Source organism: Chlamydotis macqueenii, chromosome 3 (assembly GCF_036417535.1).
Source record: "Chlamydotis macqueenii isolate bChlMac1 chromosome 3, bChlMac1.mat, whole genome shotgun sequence".
NCBI lineage: Eukaryota > Metazoa > Chordata > Aves > Otidiformes > Otididae > Chlamydotis > Chlamydotis macqueenii.
Window position 1 is genome coordinate 54,762,059 of NC_141558.1, and position 17,285 is coordinate 54,779,343.

At 45.1% G+C, this 17,285-nt stretch overlaps 1 protein-coding gene across 1 annotated transcript in view; it reads right to left on the reverse strand.

The window, feature by feature from the left end:
* MAN1A1 (mannosidase alpha class 1A member 1) overlaps positions 1–12,436 on the reverse strand; it is a 151,388-nt gene extending 138,952 nt beyond the window's left edge. The window contains exon 1 of the mRNA XM_086745272.1: positions 11,846–12,436. Within this exon, the coding sequence (XP_086601398.1) occupies positions 11,846–12,436 (591 nt within the window). The remainder of the gene's footprint in view (positions 1–11,845) is intronic.
* Between the last annotated feature and the right edge of the window lie 4,849 nt (positions 12,437–17,285).

The window sequence follows — 17,285 nt, forward strand, 5'->3', positions numbered from 1 at the left end:
CCCAAAAAGGCATGGATTAGATGGCTAGTCAACAAGAAGTGGCTGGACTGACAAACTCAAGACAGCAATAAACAAGTGAAGTCTAACTAGTGGCTAGCTACAAGGGACATTTCTCTGGGGTTAATCTGAACAACAGAGTAGAAGACACCCTCACCAACTTCACAGGTAACAACAAACTCTAGCAATCTAGAAGCTGGAGAGTTGCGCTCTGACCTGAAGGACCTCAACAAGCTGGAGAAGAAGTGAGCTGACAAGCCTTGTGAAGCCAAATAAAAGCAAAAATCTTACACCTAATATGGAATAATTCCATGCCACAGTACATGACTGGGAACTTACAGGCTAGAAAACAGCTTTGCAACAAGTGTCCTGTGGGTCCTGGTGAACAGAAGTAAGCAAGGCTCACTGTAGTTATGAAGGCTAACTGCATAGTGGGCTGCATTAGCAAAAGTGCTTGCTAGTGATGGGAAGCAATTAACACTTTCTATGTGACATTCCTGATGCCTCAAATGGGACCCCTGTTCTTGGTTTTCAGCTCCCTGGTACCAATTAGAGATTATTTTTTTTTTTTTAAAAAAAAAAAAAAAAAGAGAACACATGACAGACATACAAGAAGAGATAGATGGAGCTGAGTTTGTTCAGACGAGAGAAAAGAAGGCTTCTTAATGACTTTATGGGTGCCCACAGAGAAAAGGTAGCCAAGCTCTTCTCAGTTATGCACAATGAAAGGATAAAAGACAGCAATCACAAGTTGCAGCAAGATAAACTCTAACTTGATACAATAATAATTTAAAAAACCCTACAACAAGGGTCTTCAGACACTGGGAATATGTTTGTTCAGAGAGGCTGCAGAATCTCCCCCTGCAGAGATTTTCCATGCTTCAGTGCATAAGACTGAGCAACTTGATTTAATTTTGAAGTCAGCCCTGCTCCAAGCAAGAGATCAGGCCACCAGAGGTCCAGTGGTGCGTCTGAATCTCCCTTCTTCTCAACAACAAAATCATATGTTAAGCAGAATGTTGGGAGAAAGAACAAACAAGGACTACAGTGTGCATAAATGCAGATCAACCATGTCTCTATAAAGCTTTCAGATGATCAGGCTGCATAAGAAAACTGTTTCCATGAAGTCCGAAAACTTTAACGCAGAGCATCTAGTTTCTGCAAGGTTTAGATTTATATAATAAAAAAATAACTTCAGCAAAACTGATTACTGAAAAACAAGGATTTCTTTGCTCCATCCTAATGTTCTGGATATTGCTTGCAGCATATGTATATATGTATAATTATCTTTTCAATTTAGATGACTATTTGTAAAAAAAAAAAAAAACAAAACCAAAACAAACCAAAATTATGCTTTTTACTTTTTTCAAGGTGTTTCTTCAGATCAGAGCTTGCCCCCAACAAATTACATCTTCAGTTACAGACAACAGAATTTATCATTTACCAACTGTACAATATATTTGTCTCTTATGTAAAACATATATATATGGGAAGAGATACAAATACATTTCTGTCCCAATATACTAATACAGTTTTTTTAAAGCAACTGCATGAAGAGACTTATAGGCTTTTCTTCTGAAAGGTCATTTTTTGAAATGCCCTTCTTGATCTGTGATGTCACTTCAGCCCTTGACAAGCTCACACACAATTCTATGAAGAGTCAGTTCAGGTTCAGCGCCATGCTTACACATGCTTTACAGACTAAGACATAAAAATATCAGTCAACTTGTAGTTTGTCTTTTCATAGCATAGTTTTTCCCGTGGTGATTCTTCAGATGATCTCAGCAGAACAAAGAAAGCAGCATGCAGCTTTGAAGTATTATGAATTTTAAAATATGTAACATGCCTAACTCTTCTGCTCCCTAAATGGTAATTGGGTTTTCTGTTGCATGACGGGAGGGGCGACAGAAATCCATCACTGCAAATCATTAACATTTTTTTCTCTTCTGTAGTTCAAAGAATCTAGTATTACTATCTAGGTCCAAGACTAAATTTAAAGTGCAGTTCTCAAAATCACAGATGGGTGGAGAACTATAACCACAGTAACAAGCAGCAGATTTCCCTACAGACAGGAGTATGGGCAAAGCTTTATCATCAGTATCACCATTCAGTGCACCAACAGATGTCAGTGCTCAAAGGCAGTGAGAAAGCCGACAGCCGTGTTAAAGACTGGGTCTGCATCTGCGATCAGTGAATAGTAAAATTACTATTTCCTTAAGCACTACACTTTGAAAACAAAATGTTTTTTTAGCTTGCTATTCTTTTACACAAGCTACTTCCTATTTCCTTGGAAGAAAACAGTCCCTGAACAAAATAAATTTCAAAAGGCACAGAGATGCTTATTATGCAGTGGACTAAGTGAAAGAAAAATATGCAGATATTATCAGTGGTCTGAATACTAATTAAAGAAACAAAACAAGCCACTCTGATCTAATGCAATTTTATTGTAATGTTTTAAAATCACATACTGACTTTGAATAGATAATGAAAAAAAAGAGGGTTTATGTTGCCAAGCAATAAGATCACCTCTGCACAAGTCCAGTGATGTAAAATCCTGGAAAAAAGTATCAGACATTCTTTCCTTTCTACTTTATTCATATAAACAATATAAAGTACTGCCTCTAACCTAAATGCCAGCAATATGTGTCTTCACATGGGAAGTGCACAGCTGTGTGTTTTTACATTAAAATTGCAACTCCTGTTTCTGCCCAGCATCAGAGAAAAAAAAAGTTGATTCTTCTGAAATAATTCACACAGGAAGTCTTGTAACAGCCAGATGTTCCCTAGCCATCAGCTCATCTATTACAGAGTATCATTTTGGTTCTCTGCTCAATATTGCCTACCTTATCTTCTGATCTTTGTGTCTTTTCTTACCTTATTAGAGCTTTGCATTATAAAAAAGAAGGAAAAAAAGGCCTAAGTTTCTTAGAAGCTAGACTTCCATTCACTTGCTTTATCCCCAAGACAATTTAAAAGCCAAGGTACATCTAGTTTCCAAGAGGGAGTGGGAGGACAAATGAAGTAGATTTTACACTTGTAGTTACCTTTGCATATCTCAGTGCTCCCACAAGTGCTGTGAATGTTTAACAGTTATAAGTGTAACAGCAGGTTATGTGCTCATGCAATCTGTTTGAAAAGCTTTTAAAATTAGAGGCATCAGAATGAGCAATACCTGTATCTTCATAAACACCAGCTATAAAATCCAATCAGCTTATTGCAGAGTTACAGCAAGTTATCATATTATTTCATACAACCATTTCTTGGTTACAACAGAGTTCAAACTGAAGATATCAAGATACAAGAAAGGCAAACTGGGACTTTTACTACCCTACTTGCCTTCTTTCCAAACAGCACTGGACCACACCATTTGATTTCAAGTACTGCTTAAAAAGCTTACAGCTAATGACCTTAACATAGAACCAGGTTTAGCCTCCCTGCAATAAACACTGTGAGTAGCAGCAGTTCAGTGGCAAACCACAGCTGCCCATCTGCAGCCATGAACCAGACTCCAAAACCCAGGTTTAAAACTCAGGTTTAAACTGATCTCCAGGGTGCGCAGGAACGAGGACAGCCTTTGCCCAGCACATCGCAACTGCCTCTGGGGTAGTGGGGAAAAAAACAAATCGGGACCAGGTAGTCAAGCTCTGCTCCTTACCATCACTGCACAATCTTGAGTGAGTCAATAGACCCCTCTCACCCCTAGAAAACCAAACTGCTTTCTCACAACGGTAAAGTCTTCTGGACTCTGCAGGCAAGGCTGCCAAGCACTGCGATACAACAGTGACTTAATCACAATTCTGTAAAAGATTTCATTTAATCTGGTTCAGGCGAGCATGCGATTTATTACTCACCAATTGTATTTTCACGACAGACTTGCGGACCTGATTATAAGTCATGGGAAACAGAAAAACAGAGATGCTTCTTAGAAAAGCGTGCACACATTCTTTATGTTGCATGCTCAAGAAAAAACAAAAACAACAACAACAACAAAACAAAAAACACCACCAAGTAAAAAAAAAACCTAAACAAATTTTGTGGATAAAGGAGATTTTCACACAAAAGAAGGAACCAGTACATTGGGTATCTGGTACATTGCCCATATTGCTTAATTCATACAACCACCTAAACAACTCTTTCCTGCATTTGAAAAATGACAGTTCTAGAAATAATTTAGAAATAGACCACAAAACCCTTCAAAACAGAATGTCTAAAACATACTTGACACATACACACATGTAAAGAGTTGAGTTTGTTACAAAAAAAGAAAAAAAAACAACAAAAAAAACACACAACCAGAGTATTTCATCATCTCAGTGTTACCATCTCAGGCAGCAGTTTAACCCCAGAGAAGTGCTGCACCATTAGACAGCACCAAACACTGGATCAGAGTCACTTTCCTGCAGTGTCAGACTCTTACTCTGACAAATAAGTTATGAAGACAGGTATATTATTTGTAAACAAAGGAACTACTCCTTAAGATATTCTATTTAAGATGAAAACCACAGGAATTTACACCTATCCTGGCTAGAAAAAAAAAAAAAAAAACCAAAACAAACCAACCAACCGAAGTTAACACACTGAACAATTCTTACAGCAGCATGTTTCAGATAGCTTTAAGAAAAAAATCTGTCTACCCAACAGTCATACAAGTGCTTCTCTAACAACATTAATTACCTTCCAGAAGAAGTTCTGTCTTCTGTCTGTCCATGATTTCATTTTCGTAGTCCTGTGCTTTCATTAACATTCAAAGGAGCTACCAAAGCCTGGCTGTCTACCACTCTTATTGTCCCCCTGAATAAGACATTTTTTGGCCTTAACAGTAGATTTTAATAAACAGGTGGAATTTTTCTGCTGCAGTTCACCCATGAACTATAGCCTTAAGCAACAGTATTCACAAACATTATGATTTACTCTATTTCTTTATATTAAATGGCTGCCACAGGCTGCTATACTGACATTAAATACGAAATCATCACCACAAGAATATAACTTTTGCCAAAGCACAGGAGACATTCCATTTTAAGCTTTACCTCACATCTTTACATCACCTCATTTAGCTTTCACGAAAAGAGTCCTGTGTATCTGGAATTTAGGTTTTACCTTTACATAAAATGAGCACATGGGTTTTCAGTTAAAGAATTAATCATGTGCTTGGATATTTTTTTTTTTGTGAAAGCCAGATGTTTTCCACTGAACATTTAAAGCCTTTTCATTTTCCCCACAATTCTGAGGATTCAGTTACATAGGTCATTCAGTTAGTTTTGGTAAATTTACCTGTGGAGAACATAGACCAACTCTGAACGTACGAAAACTAAATATTCTTCCTAGCTCACAGAACACAGGCATAAAGCTGAAAAAACATGAACTAGCAAAGAGAACACACCCTATTCCAGTCAAACATGCACACAGCCACACACTGAGACGCCCCTCCATCTCATGACCAATGTTCAAATCAGATAGGCATCTGTCTGCATGGCAGAAACTTCAAGTCATTTGACTGAAGAGAGGTTGCCAGGTTCTCAAAAAAAAAGCAGCTGAAGCAACTCACCCGAAACAATGTCCTCCCTAAAAAGACCTTAAGGGCTCCTAGCAGAAAGAACATTAGTTTGGCAAAGGTATACCTTATTTCATGTTTTGCGGACAAAAAAAGATGCCTCAGTTCCATTCTCCTCCACTTTGCTCTCCTTTCAAATGCCTTGGCTTACTGGGGGCCCACCGCTTCCACTGTGGTCAGACCTCCACTAAGCCATAGTGGCTGCCTACCCCACTAGGCCACGAACCCAACAAAAGTGAGGGTAGCTTTCTGTCTGGTTGGCAGGTTGGCTCTGCATAGGGTCTGGCAAGTGACAGAAATAAAGGGTTGCTTAATGGAGTCTCTGAATTATACTTTTAGTAACCCAGGTGAAGCTTCTGTGAGGGCTGGACTAGATGACCTTTAAAGGTCCCTTCCAACCCAAACCACTCTATGATTCTCTACATCTTGTAGTGCCACTATCCCTAAGCACACAATTTAACTTACTATTTTGTGACATTTTAGATGCCATAAGATAACCCTTGCCACCTCCAGCTGCCACTTCACAAAAGCACAACTCTCCCAACAAACCCAGGGAGAATGTCTGCAAGCTCTGTAAGGATGTCCTTAACTTAGGGGTATAAGGTACCTACCTATCCACCATATTTTCTTCCCTGTATTTAGGCACTTAATCCACCTCTTTACCATCTTTTATAAAACCATTACCAAAAAAAAAAAAAAAAAAAATCCCAACAGTATTTATCAGGAAGGAAAGGACTGCAAAACACTCAAAAAGAACTAGAGATATGAAAATACTGAAGATTATAGGTAGGTAAATAAAGCTTTGGGGGGAAAAAAAGTGCCAAGATTAATTTAAAACTCCTTCAACAAATAGAATGACAGCTACAAGATGTCAGCATTAAGATCACAAAGAACTTTAAGAAAACGTCTTTCAAAATTCATTGCATCATCAGCATATTGCCAGGAAGAAACGTACCATCAGGGAAGGTGGCTTTTCTGTTTGAAACCCAAGCCTTTCAGTACTTCCACAGCTGCATTTTAACTCTTTCCCCCCTCCTCCTCTGAAGGCCCCCACAACCTTCCTCCCAGTAAAAGCACAATGAATGTTGGTCTACAGGAGCTGGGGCTTCAGTACTTCCTGCTACTGTGTTTCTTTTCCACTTTTCTGTCTTTGAAAAGGGGCTGGGAGGTAACAGTCCCCCCCGAAGCGCAGCACTTCAGCCTGCTACAGAAGGTTATTTCAGTAGACTGAATTTTTGCTCTGCAAATGTCACACTGTGGAGATTCCATTTTAATGGAGAAGCTAGGCCAGAAGATCAGATACCAGCTCCTAAAACAAGGCTACTGAAAGAGGTCTTGTACCTCTTTCATCCACATAGTACTGCTCCCTCACCACAGCCAAAACTAGCACTGAGTCAACCCTCCCACTAACACCTTCAGCTCACCAGCTTGGCAGAAGACTTGGCAGAAAACTATCAAACTTTGTTGCTCTGGCAGTTTTCTGCTGATTTAGTGAGCTGAAGCAGCTTACGGAGGGCTACAGCGGAATTAACAGTGGACAGTGGAAGGAGGCAGTTAAAAGTGGTAAGAAGAAACTTCCCGTCCTCTTTTGACAGCAACAAGTATTACTGAGCTCACCTTGTCTCATAAGAATCACCAAAAGGAAATAAATCTCCCTCCAATCCAGCACTGAACCCCCCTGAGGAGAGGGGAGGATACCAAATAGCAGGAAAGCAAGCAGTGGGAGCACGCAGGAAGGCACAAGGGGTCGACCGCCCTTCTTCAGCGGCGAGCCACCTCCTATAATTTTGCCATCACTCCTCCTTGTTACCGGAGAGTTCTGATTACACCCAAGTGCCGCTATGTCAAGTGTGTATTAGATCTCTGATTAGTGCTTTATTTCCATGCTCACAAGCTTGCTTCCCTCCAGATACTTCTGAACTTCCCCGCAACATTACTGAGACTTCTTGCTTAACCTAATAATTTCCAAATAAACTGCATAAAGGCCACTATAGACAACAATTAAACAAGCAAAACGAATGCTGAGGACTTCAGAAGATCTGGAATTCACACTGCCAATGCAACCTCAATTCAGCTCTTTATAAAAAGACAGCATGCAGTCATCTTCAGCTGTGGAGTCTGTTTTGCTGACTTGTGATCACTGCCCTGTTGAGCTCCAAGGACTAGTGCTCAGGAATGATCATGGAATCACCATGGAATCAGTGAATAAAATTCTCCTCTCTGGGACTTCTACTAGATGACTGCAATAGTTGAGAGCTGTTGCAAGTATTTGGAGCACTACGCGATTGTGCTCTTCAGACGTCAAATTCCAGTTTACCAAGGAGGCTTTTATCCTGAAAACAGGTCCAAACAGCTCCAAACAGTAACATGTACAGTTTCCAAGCAGGCTACCTTGTACAAGAGCAGCACAGCTGCATTAGTATGGTGCTCCAGCAACACCAATAGCTTGCTGCTCTGCAGGATTAATTAGCCTGAGCAGAGCACTGCACTAATGTGATTATATTGCTTCTAGTACCTGAACTAGCTCATTCATCGTTTTCTATTCCTTTCCTCTGAAATAAAAAGTGTTCAATTTTTGCTATTTTCTTAACACCTAAATAATTCAATTTATTTTTTTTCTTTTTTTTTTTTTTGGAAGAGAGAAGAATGAGACTTGGAAAAGATTCAAAGTCAGATTTCCCTAATTCAAACAGTGCACCTCCTGCCTCCATAGCCTGTCCCCACTATTACCATCCTCTTCTAATCACTTCTTTTGTTCATATCAAGCTGCCACCTTTCCCAAACTGCCTATGCACCTGCAGGTCTTCCCTGGACATCAGAAATAACGATGTACAGCCACAACCAACAGTGGCAAGCGCAGAGACTGGAAGACTTTCAGCTATTTGAGTGGAATACAGTCATCATCGTCTTCCACTCCCCCTTTTTTATAGATGGGGAACAGATACTACAGGAGATTCTTGCTCAAGAGCAGGACCACCTCTCAAATCAATGTGCAGAACACCAGGAATACAAACCACAACCTCCCCATTTGCAGTCTGGGGCTGCTATCAGGACATGGAAACAGCGACCAGTGTGAGGTCTACTGGATACCCAGACTGCCCCAAATTATGGAGACACTAGAGCATCAGTGGAACTGCCCAAAGACCTCAAGTTCTGACAAAAATACAAGTGCACCGGTATGCTTAAAAGCAGCTGTGCCTCTTTGCTCAAGCCTTCCTGAAGCATCCGGCATGGGGAAGACTCTCACAGCAAGCAACGTTAGGTCAGCCAGTAAAAAATTCAGCAGTCACAAGCAACTGACAGCAGTTTTACAAGAGGAAGTGCTGGGCAAACCCCACTGCCGGCAAACTCAAAACTCTTTCTTTCAGGTTTGCCTGTAACTCATCATCAGAAGAGAAACAGAGGAGTATCACAGCACCCGTTAGCGTTTCTGGTCTTTGGCCCACACCCCCTACCCGTATGGGTGCCCTGGGACAGGCAGGCCCTGCAAGTGTAACCCGCCGGGACAGGTACCACACACAGGCCTTGAGAACAACCATACTGTTCTGCGGGAGTGAAAGGCAGTGACAGAAACACCATCTCCACTTCTCTGTTTCCACAAGCCTTTTAGTTGCTTGGTAAGCAGCTTAGTTTTCTAGTTATTTGTCATACTGTGTTGGTTTTGATACTAAATAAAAGTGCAAGAATCTTTACAATCCCACCTGGCATAAGTTTTACTTTTTTTTTTAAATATAAAAAAGTATGCCATAGAAAAAAATGATTAAAGTTTCTATAACAAAACTTTGTTAAAAAAATGCTATAAAAGCCATGGCATTTTACTGGTTTGTGACTGCAAACCATATTAGTACATTTGGGCTTCTAAATACTTTTTTCAACTTGAAATTTAAACCAGTAAATGAACAAAATATCTCTAAGCTCTCTCTCCGCACTCAGCTTTATATCAGCACATTGATGACACAGAGCTCTTCCAGGACAGAAATGCAAGGAAGAACAACGTTATTTCTTGGCACTCTTTTCCTTCCAAGTAGCCCGCTTCCTTCGGTCAGAAATATCCACAGGGATAGCTTCAAATTTGGAGTTCTAGATATACAACACACAATGCAGACTCGAACTTCAGGCTCAAAAGAGTACGAAAGCAGAAAGACTCTTTATATTTGCAACTCCAGCATGCAACCTCTAGGTACAAGGAGAGGAGCTTGAAGGGATGATTCCAGTTTCTGTGCATGTAGAATGCAGTACAAAAGTTCACAATTTAAAACTATTACTAAAAAGACTGCGGATTAGAATTCCAGCTTGACAGTAAAGTATCAACATTAAAAAAAAAAAAAGAAGACACAGAGAAAAGCAACATAAAGGCCAAAAAAAAGACGAAGCATTCTTTAAAAAAGAAAAATCACATCAGTCAAGGTACTGCAAAAATGCAAAAGCAATTAAGTAAAAAACATGTTACAGTCACATACCAAATCAGGAGGAACGGAAACTCCCAGAAACAACACATAGCATTGAGGAATTATACTGAGATATGAAGGAAAAATAAAGATCTGGAAACTAAGTGCAGTCTTTCTGTCATCTCCTACGCTCACACAGCCAAAAGCCTGGTTTGGGGAGTCACTGTCTTGTCGGTGGCTCCGGTGTAGCAGCAAAGGAGAAAGGAGAGTGATGGAATGGGAAGGGAGGAAGAAAAATTGAAGAGATACCGGGGTATGTATGTATTTACACGTACATATATACACAAGCACACAAACACACGTGTATTCATATTTAATAAAAGATAACTGAGACTAGCTGGCACAGAGTGGGACCAGCAAAAGCAGTATACTTAAGTTTCATCTTCTTCCTCCTGCTTATTTACTTGTGCAGGCTTCTATACTATAGAATCGCATACATCAGGTCTGGAACCTCGTTACTTCTACACAGCAATCCAAGATAACTACGAAAAGAGTTCGCTGGTATTCGTAATTGTTCCGTAAGCCTCAGGGAGGCTGTGGGACTAAAACAGAAGAGAACAGTCTCTGCACACCAAGATGTGCTCTATACTCTCAGGAGTGCATGGTATCTCCCCTCAAAATACCTTTGCATTGGTATTTACTGCTTACGACTGCTGCACCATTTGCTAAAATAGTTAAACTGATGCCAGGACTCCAGAGCACAACTTGTGATTTGTGAGAGCTTATTATCTGGGGCTCCGTGTGATGCCAGGGCTCACTTTTCAGACCGCTCCATAGAAACATGCAACAAAAATACATCAGTCCAAATAAGGCTAACGATGTTTCACAAACAGAAATACTCAGCAGTCACAGTCTCACTCCTATCTCATTTCCATCACTACATAACAGGAAACATATACTACTAATTAATTCATAAACCCTAATCTCTGCAGGCAGCTGAAATTGTCAGTTCGATAAATAAACCGGCCCGTAACGACGGGAAGTTGCGTTATCGAGGAACTGTATTACAGTTATAAGTTATATTATCGAGGGAACTATACTATGGAGGAAATTCTTCATCTGTCAGAGGACCCTGTCAAGCTCTGCTCACAGCTTGGAGAATTTCTGTACGGAAGGGCTTTGAAACGGTACCTGAACCAACCAAGCTGCACGAACGAACAAGGCAGTTCAGAGAATCTGCCAAAACATGCTACAGCTCAGACGCTTTACCGCTGTCACCTCAGCTGACCGTATTTTGCCAAATACCCCCAACCCCTCAGACAGCCGGTATCTGGGAACAGGGAACCGGATGGACCCCGCTCCCACCCCCGGGCACCCACACCTCGCACCAGAAAACCCGCTCGGCCCGGGACAGCCCCGGGGAGTTCCTCCTCCTCCGCACCCCGGCGACCGAGCCCGGGGCGCCCCACGGGGCGCGCGCAGGCGTGACACGCGTGGCGCCTGGGCTCCTCGGCGCCGCCGCCCCCTCGGCTCCTGCCGGCGCTCGCCGGGCTTTGCTTCCTCTCCGGATTTCGCCCCAACAGCTGGGGGAGGCCGGTAACGTCGAGGGCGGAGGCGCGCAGCCGGCAGTGAGCGTGGCCGGCACCGGCAGCGCCCGGGGGTCCGCAGGCAGCGCCGGCTCCGCGGGTACAACCGCAGGCGATGAAGCCGACGTGCGCGGCGGCTGCCAAGCGAGGGCCGGCCAGAAAGACCCGTTCCCGCAGGGAGGAGGAGGAGGAGGAGGAGGCGGCGGCGGCAGGAGGGCGGGGGGCTCCCCCACCACCAGTCCCGGCTGCGACCTGTTGCCCGGCGCGGGGGTCCCGAGGCGCATCCCCGGGAGCAGGAGGGCCGGACAGCCGGCACCCACCTCTTTGATCTTGGCCCTCCTCTGCCGGACGGCGGGGTCGGCGGGCTCCTGCCCCACGGCGCCGACGGGCTGGCGGAAGAGGCGCTGGGGCAGCCCGGGGGCGCCCGCCTCCTTCCTGCCGCGGGCGTCCTGCAGAAGTTTCTCCTTCTCCTGGCTGATGTCCCTGCGGATCTCCTCGGGCAGCTTCTGCAGCGTCTCCTTGGCCTCCCGCAGAGCCCGCTCGTGGTCTGCCCGGATCCGCTCCAGGCTGCCCGCGGCCACCGCTGCCGCCGCCGCCGCCGGGCCGGCCCCGGGTTGCGGCGGGGCGCGGGGCTGCCCGCCGGGCGGCGGCGGCGGCGGCTGCAGGGCGGCCGAGTGGAAGAAGACGCCGCTGAGGAGCTTGGAGGAGTCGGGCAGGAAGAAGATGGCCCCGAAGCAGAGGGTGATGAAGGCGCTGAACACCAGCAGCAGCACGAACTTCTCCGTCAGCCGGAACGCGCCGGGGCCCGCCGCCTTCCTGCCCCCGCCGCCCGCCCCGCCGCCCGCGGGGCCGCCCAGCGCCCCCGGCCCCGCCGCGCTACCGAAGAGCGGCAGCAGGCTGGCGGCGGGCATGGCCCCCGCGCCGCCTCACCGCAGCGGCAGCGCGCACCGCCGCGCAGGGACCGCGCCGGACGGCTGGGCTCCGCCGCCCCCTCCCCGCCTCGGCGGCAGAAAGTTTCCCTGGGCGGACGCGGCAACTTTTCCCTTCTCCCCCGCCAGCAGCGCTCGGCGTCTGCGGGGCGGGCGCTGTCAGCTCCAGCCCATGCTGCCGGGCCGCCGCCGTAGGTGCCGCTCCCCGCTCCGCCCGCGCGGAACTGCCGGGCGGCCGGGGGCGGGGCGGGGCGGGCCGGGGCGGCCGCCGGCCCAATGGTGGGGGGGGCGGGGCGCGGCCGGGGCGGGGCGCCGCCGTCCCGCGTTGCCGGACCCCGCGGATCCCGGGGGTCGGCCCCGGGCAGGGCTTCCCGGGCGCTGCGTGCCCGCTGGGGGAGGGGAGCGCGGCGGCGGGCCCGCCTGGCCGTGTCGGTGGGCGCGGCCGCTTCGTCCCCGCGGGCGGCGGCCCGAGGCAGGCGCGCACCCGCGCACGCACGTGCACACTTGTGCACGCACACGCGTGCCGCCGCCGTCTCCCTTCCTCGGATGTGCGCGCACACGCAGGCACACGTGGACGCGCTGCGACCGGCGTGCAGACAGGCGCGTACCGGCCCCGCCGGTGCACGCGGGTGCTTGCGCGCCCACGAACACGCGTGCACGTACGCGCACAGGCGCAGCCGCGCGCGCGCGCCTAGCGAGGGGCCGTGCGAGGGGGGGCAGCGGCGCCACAGGTACCGGGCGGACGGGCGGGGGCGGCGGGGGTTCTCTGTCCCCTGTACTCTGTGAGAGAAACGGGGTTTCACATTTATTTTTGGTGGGGTTTTTTTTGGTTTTTTTTTTTTGTTTTTTTTTTTTTCTGCGGGTGAAAGGTCCGTCCGTTGCGAGGAAAGCCGGAGAATACGTCCCTGCGAGCGTGAAAATTAGACTTTTCGTCTACGGCGGTGCGAATGAAGAAGGAAGGCGCAAGGAAACGTCGTATCTGATAGCTGGTCCACACTGCTGCGTCGAGCTCTCCAAGCCTTCTGTGAGAGGAAAAGTTTCAAAAAAAAAAAAAAAAAAAGAGATACCGGTTTATGATTTCGCTCGTGTTACAGAGCGATGCCATAAAGAGTGGGGGTCTGAGAAGCAGGGAAACACGGTAAAATGCTGGGTCACTTTAACTGAAAAACGGCATCCAGCCAACGCCCAGGGGTTTTATCTCCAACTTTTTTGTAACACTCTTGGAGCCCACCTAGACCTTCTCAGCGGGTTCAGCACCCTAAACGTAAACGTTTCCTCTAAAACGCAAACCATGGAGTCAGAAAGCAAACAGTGAGAGACCTTGTTCCCAGAAGTTACGGTGCTGAGATTGGTTTGTTTGTGTATGTGCATGACTTTATTTTGCAAGGGGAAGAAAAAAAAAACTGAAAACGGTAGGGGGAAGTCTGTGCTTTAAAGAAGGGCAGGGAGAAGGCATTGCATAAGCTGTAAGGACGCGATTTTGAAAATGGGCTTGGCATGGGACTGATTCTGCTCCCAGTGGAATTAAGGGGAGTTTTACCATTGACTTAATAGGAATAAAGCAGAGCTGCTGCCCGCTGCTTTTCTAAATCCCATTCTTTAGATGTTAGAGTATGTAACAGATTAATTAAAAACAGGTTTAGAGGAGACAGCTAAATAGAAATGTTGGATTGAGTACCTCAAAGCTCCCATAAGTATATGAGCAAAAGCTTCTGTAAAATTTCAGGATTATACATGAAACTGAAAAATTGGGGCCCCACTTTTGCATCCATTTAAATCAGTAATTTCCTTTAGTTTTTACTCTGGTTTTCTTTGAAATCCTATTTTTTTCCTGAGTTGCATTTCCCCACATTTAGATGTGAAACTATTCCTTAAACTAACAATAAGCACTCTGATTTTGACCCACATTTCCCAGAAATGTGTAACGTAGCCTGATAGCTGTGCCAAGATAAAACTGTTTAGGATTGAAGAATTCAGCCTGTTTGGGAAAGGAGATAAGAATCTATGCTGCCTTTTTTTTTTTTTTTTCAAAAGCAGCATTTAAGGTAGCAAGTATGGAGCTTAGCTACTGAAAGACAGTTGACTAATGAAAAAGCTTCCTAAATGGTGAAATACCACTTTCAGCTTCAGTGAGCATATTCTGTTTCAGTTGCTGTGTATGTAAGCGTATAATATTTTTCATGAATTGCCCTCAAAACTCATCACTACTTATTCGATAATATTTGGGGGCAGAGTTTATTGCTGGAAGAAGTGCTTTTCTTCAGTATTCTGAAGTCATTCTTCAGGTTGCTGTATTTCTATAGCAATTCATGAACGGATGCCGGAGCTGAAAATACCATCACACGGGGTTCTGCTCCTGTGTCTCGTCTTCCTAAACTGAAGCCCTTGTAACTCGCAGCCTCTTGTGTTCCTTTGGTGTCCATCCTAAGTGCTAGGGGTGAAATGCAGGTTGACACTGGGAGTTTCACTGCCACCCTCCTCGGCATCTTTGGGACACCCTGCTCACTTCCTGAGTGTGTGGGAAGCAACAACCAGTATTTTCTATGCAAAGACAGAAGTTGTTAAATTCTCCAGCCCTCTGTGAGGAGATGATCATTCCAAGTCCCTCTCCTTGCAGGGGGGGTTGAACTAGATGACCTTTCAAAGTCTCTTCCAACACAAACTATTCTATGATTCTATATTCTGTGATAATCTAAGCCCTAAAGTGGGACTCCTCCTCTGAGTAGAACCCTAAGTTTGGTACACAGACCTTTCCTGTTAACGCCCGATGTTACAAACAGTTACCAGCAATATCATGTGGGAACTATTCAGTGGGACTATTGATGCATGTGAAGTTACTGGTGTACAGAGCTGCTCACAAGATGAGGGCAATGGGGACCGAAAGAAAAAAAAACCTGCCTCAACCCAACATCACTGTACAAGTCCCTTGTTTTTTCATCAATAATTTACTTTAGACACAATACAGAACTGTGCAGAATATTCCAAATAAAGTGAAAATACAGGAAGTATCTCAGAAAAAAAAAACCAACCCACTTCAAATGCAAGTAGTAGAACCAAGGATTGTACGTGCTCAGTTTCAATTGGCTGTGTCCGACAGGCAATGCAGCCGTAACGTTAAGCCATGTTGATCAGTGCTTAAGTAGTGTCCAAAAAATCCAAATAAAGCATGAACAAATCAAGCCTGGTGTTTGCAACAGCAGTGGGAAGCCCACCTGCCTGCACTGGGGCTTGCAATGGAAGAAACTCTTTCGATACAGCCTTGTTGGCATATCCACCTAATGGAAACATTGAGCTGGCTGACACAGTTGGGTTTTTTGTTGTTTTTAACTAATTGAGCTGCAAAAAACCCCCAAGTCTTCAGGCAGTTGTTTTGCTCTGCTGGGTAAGGCTGGGTCTGATCCAGTTTGATTGTGCAGACAAAACACTGGAGTCCATCTCTCCCGTGGAGGGAAATGCCTCTTCTGCGGGTTCAGCTGCAGGATGAGGAATCATTTTCCAGCAGTCATGCACAGGTCAGGCATTTATAGAAAGGTAGAACTGATACATGAGAGGTGGTGAGAGGGACATTTGCATAATCAAGGGACAAGACACTTTTCTAGAATGAATGTTCTGAATAAGCAAATTTGCTGCATTTGACTGAAAGACCTGGAAAAAATAACTCTACTGTTTCTTTTCCTTTTTTTTTTTTTTTTTTTAAATCAGCTACACCTAATTTGTCATGGTTCTAGCCTTAGATCTTGCCTAGCAATAGGGAATTAGCCTGCGTGGTCTAAAAGATCCATGTAACAGATAAGGAGGGTATTAACAGCTGGCCCGTTTGTAGGCATGTTCAGCTGAAGCAGAGATACTGACTGACGCATCTTTTTGGATAGCCAGTTTGTAACAGTACCACTCCCTTACAAGGGGTTCCCAGTGTTACATTAAGACTACTGTAAAAAATTACTTGATAGTTTCCTTTTGAAGTGCAATACTTTTGCCCGGCTCTTCAGAGATACTTTTAACAGGCTTGCCTTTGGGAATGTGATTCACAAACCCAAGTTAAGACACCCAGCTCTTTGGTGGGCTGTAAGAAGCATGACATAGACTTAACCAGGGCTCACAAGCTGGATTCATAACACCCAGCGTGCTGTTTGGAAGGAGGCTTCGGCCATTTGAGGACCAGATGTGTGTGAAATCCTCTCTGTCTCTCCGATTTTGGCGCTTGTCTGCAGTTCTGAATTCAGTACGTAAGGAAAGTGTGATTCACAGCCGGAAAAACTTTGCCTGATCTTCAGTGCTTTGAGAATAAGGGACTGCCTCATGCTTTTCTTCAAGAGCTCAGAAGAGAGAAGTGTTGGCCACTTATTTAGGAGTCCTATGGTTAGAGCATTTGCTCAGGAAGTTGGAGATCTGTGTTCAACACATTTTGTAGTGTTAGGGGATTCAAATTACCCTCTTTTGCCTCGCAGTCATGTCCTGGAGAATGTGTACATTCCTCACCTTTCCTTTTGAAGTAGTGTTACGACTCAGAGAGGAGTGCAGGACTCTGAGGGCAAAGAGGAGGAAAGTTTTCTGTAAGGACTGTTGCTCGACAGCCCTGAAGTGAGAGCACTCTACTCCCAGAGAAGCCTACAGCCTAAGAGGTAGGGCACTAATCAGAGAGACAGGAGATACCAGTTAGATGGGTGTTCAAGATTGGTCTTCTATTTGAGGATGAAAAACTAAAGAAAGAAAAAGAAACTCCATGACAGCCTTTCTCAAACATTTCCTCTAATTAATTGTGGCTAATACCCAAACTTTATAAATGCTGAAGAAATGTAGCAAGAGTATGAAGCTGTAAGCTTGCAGAACT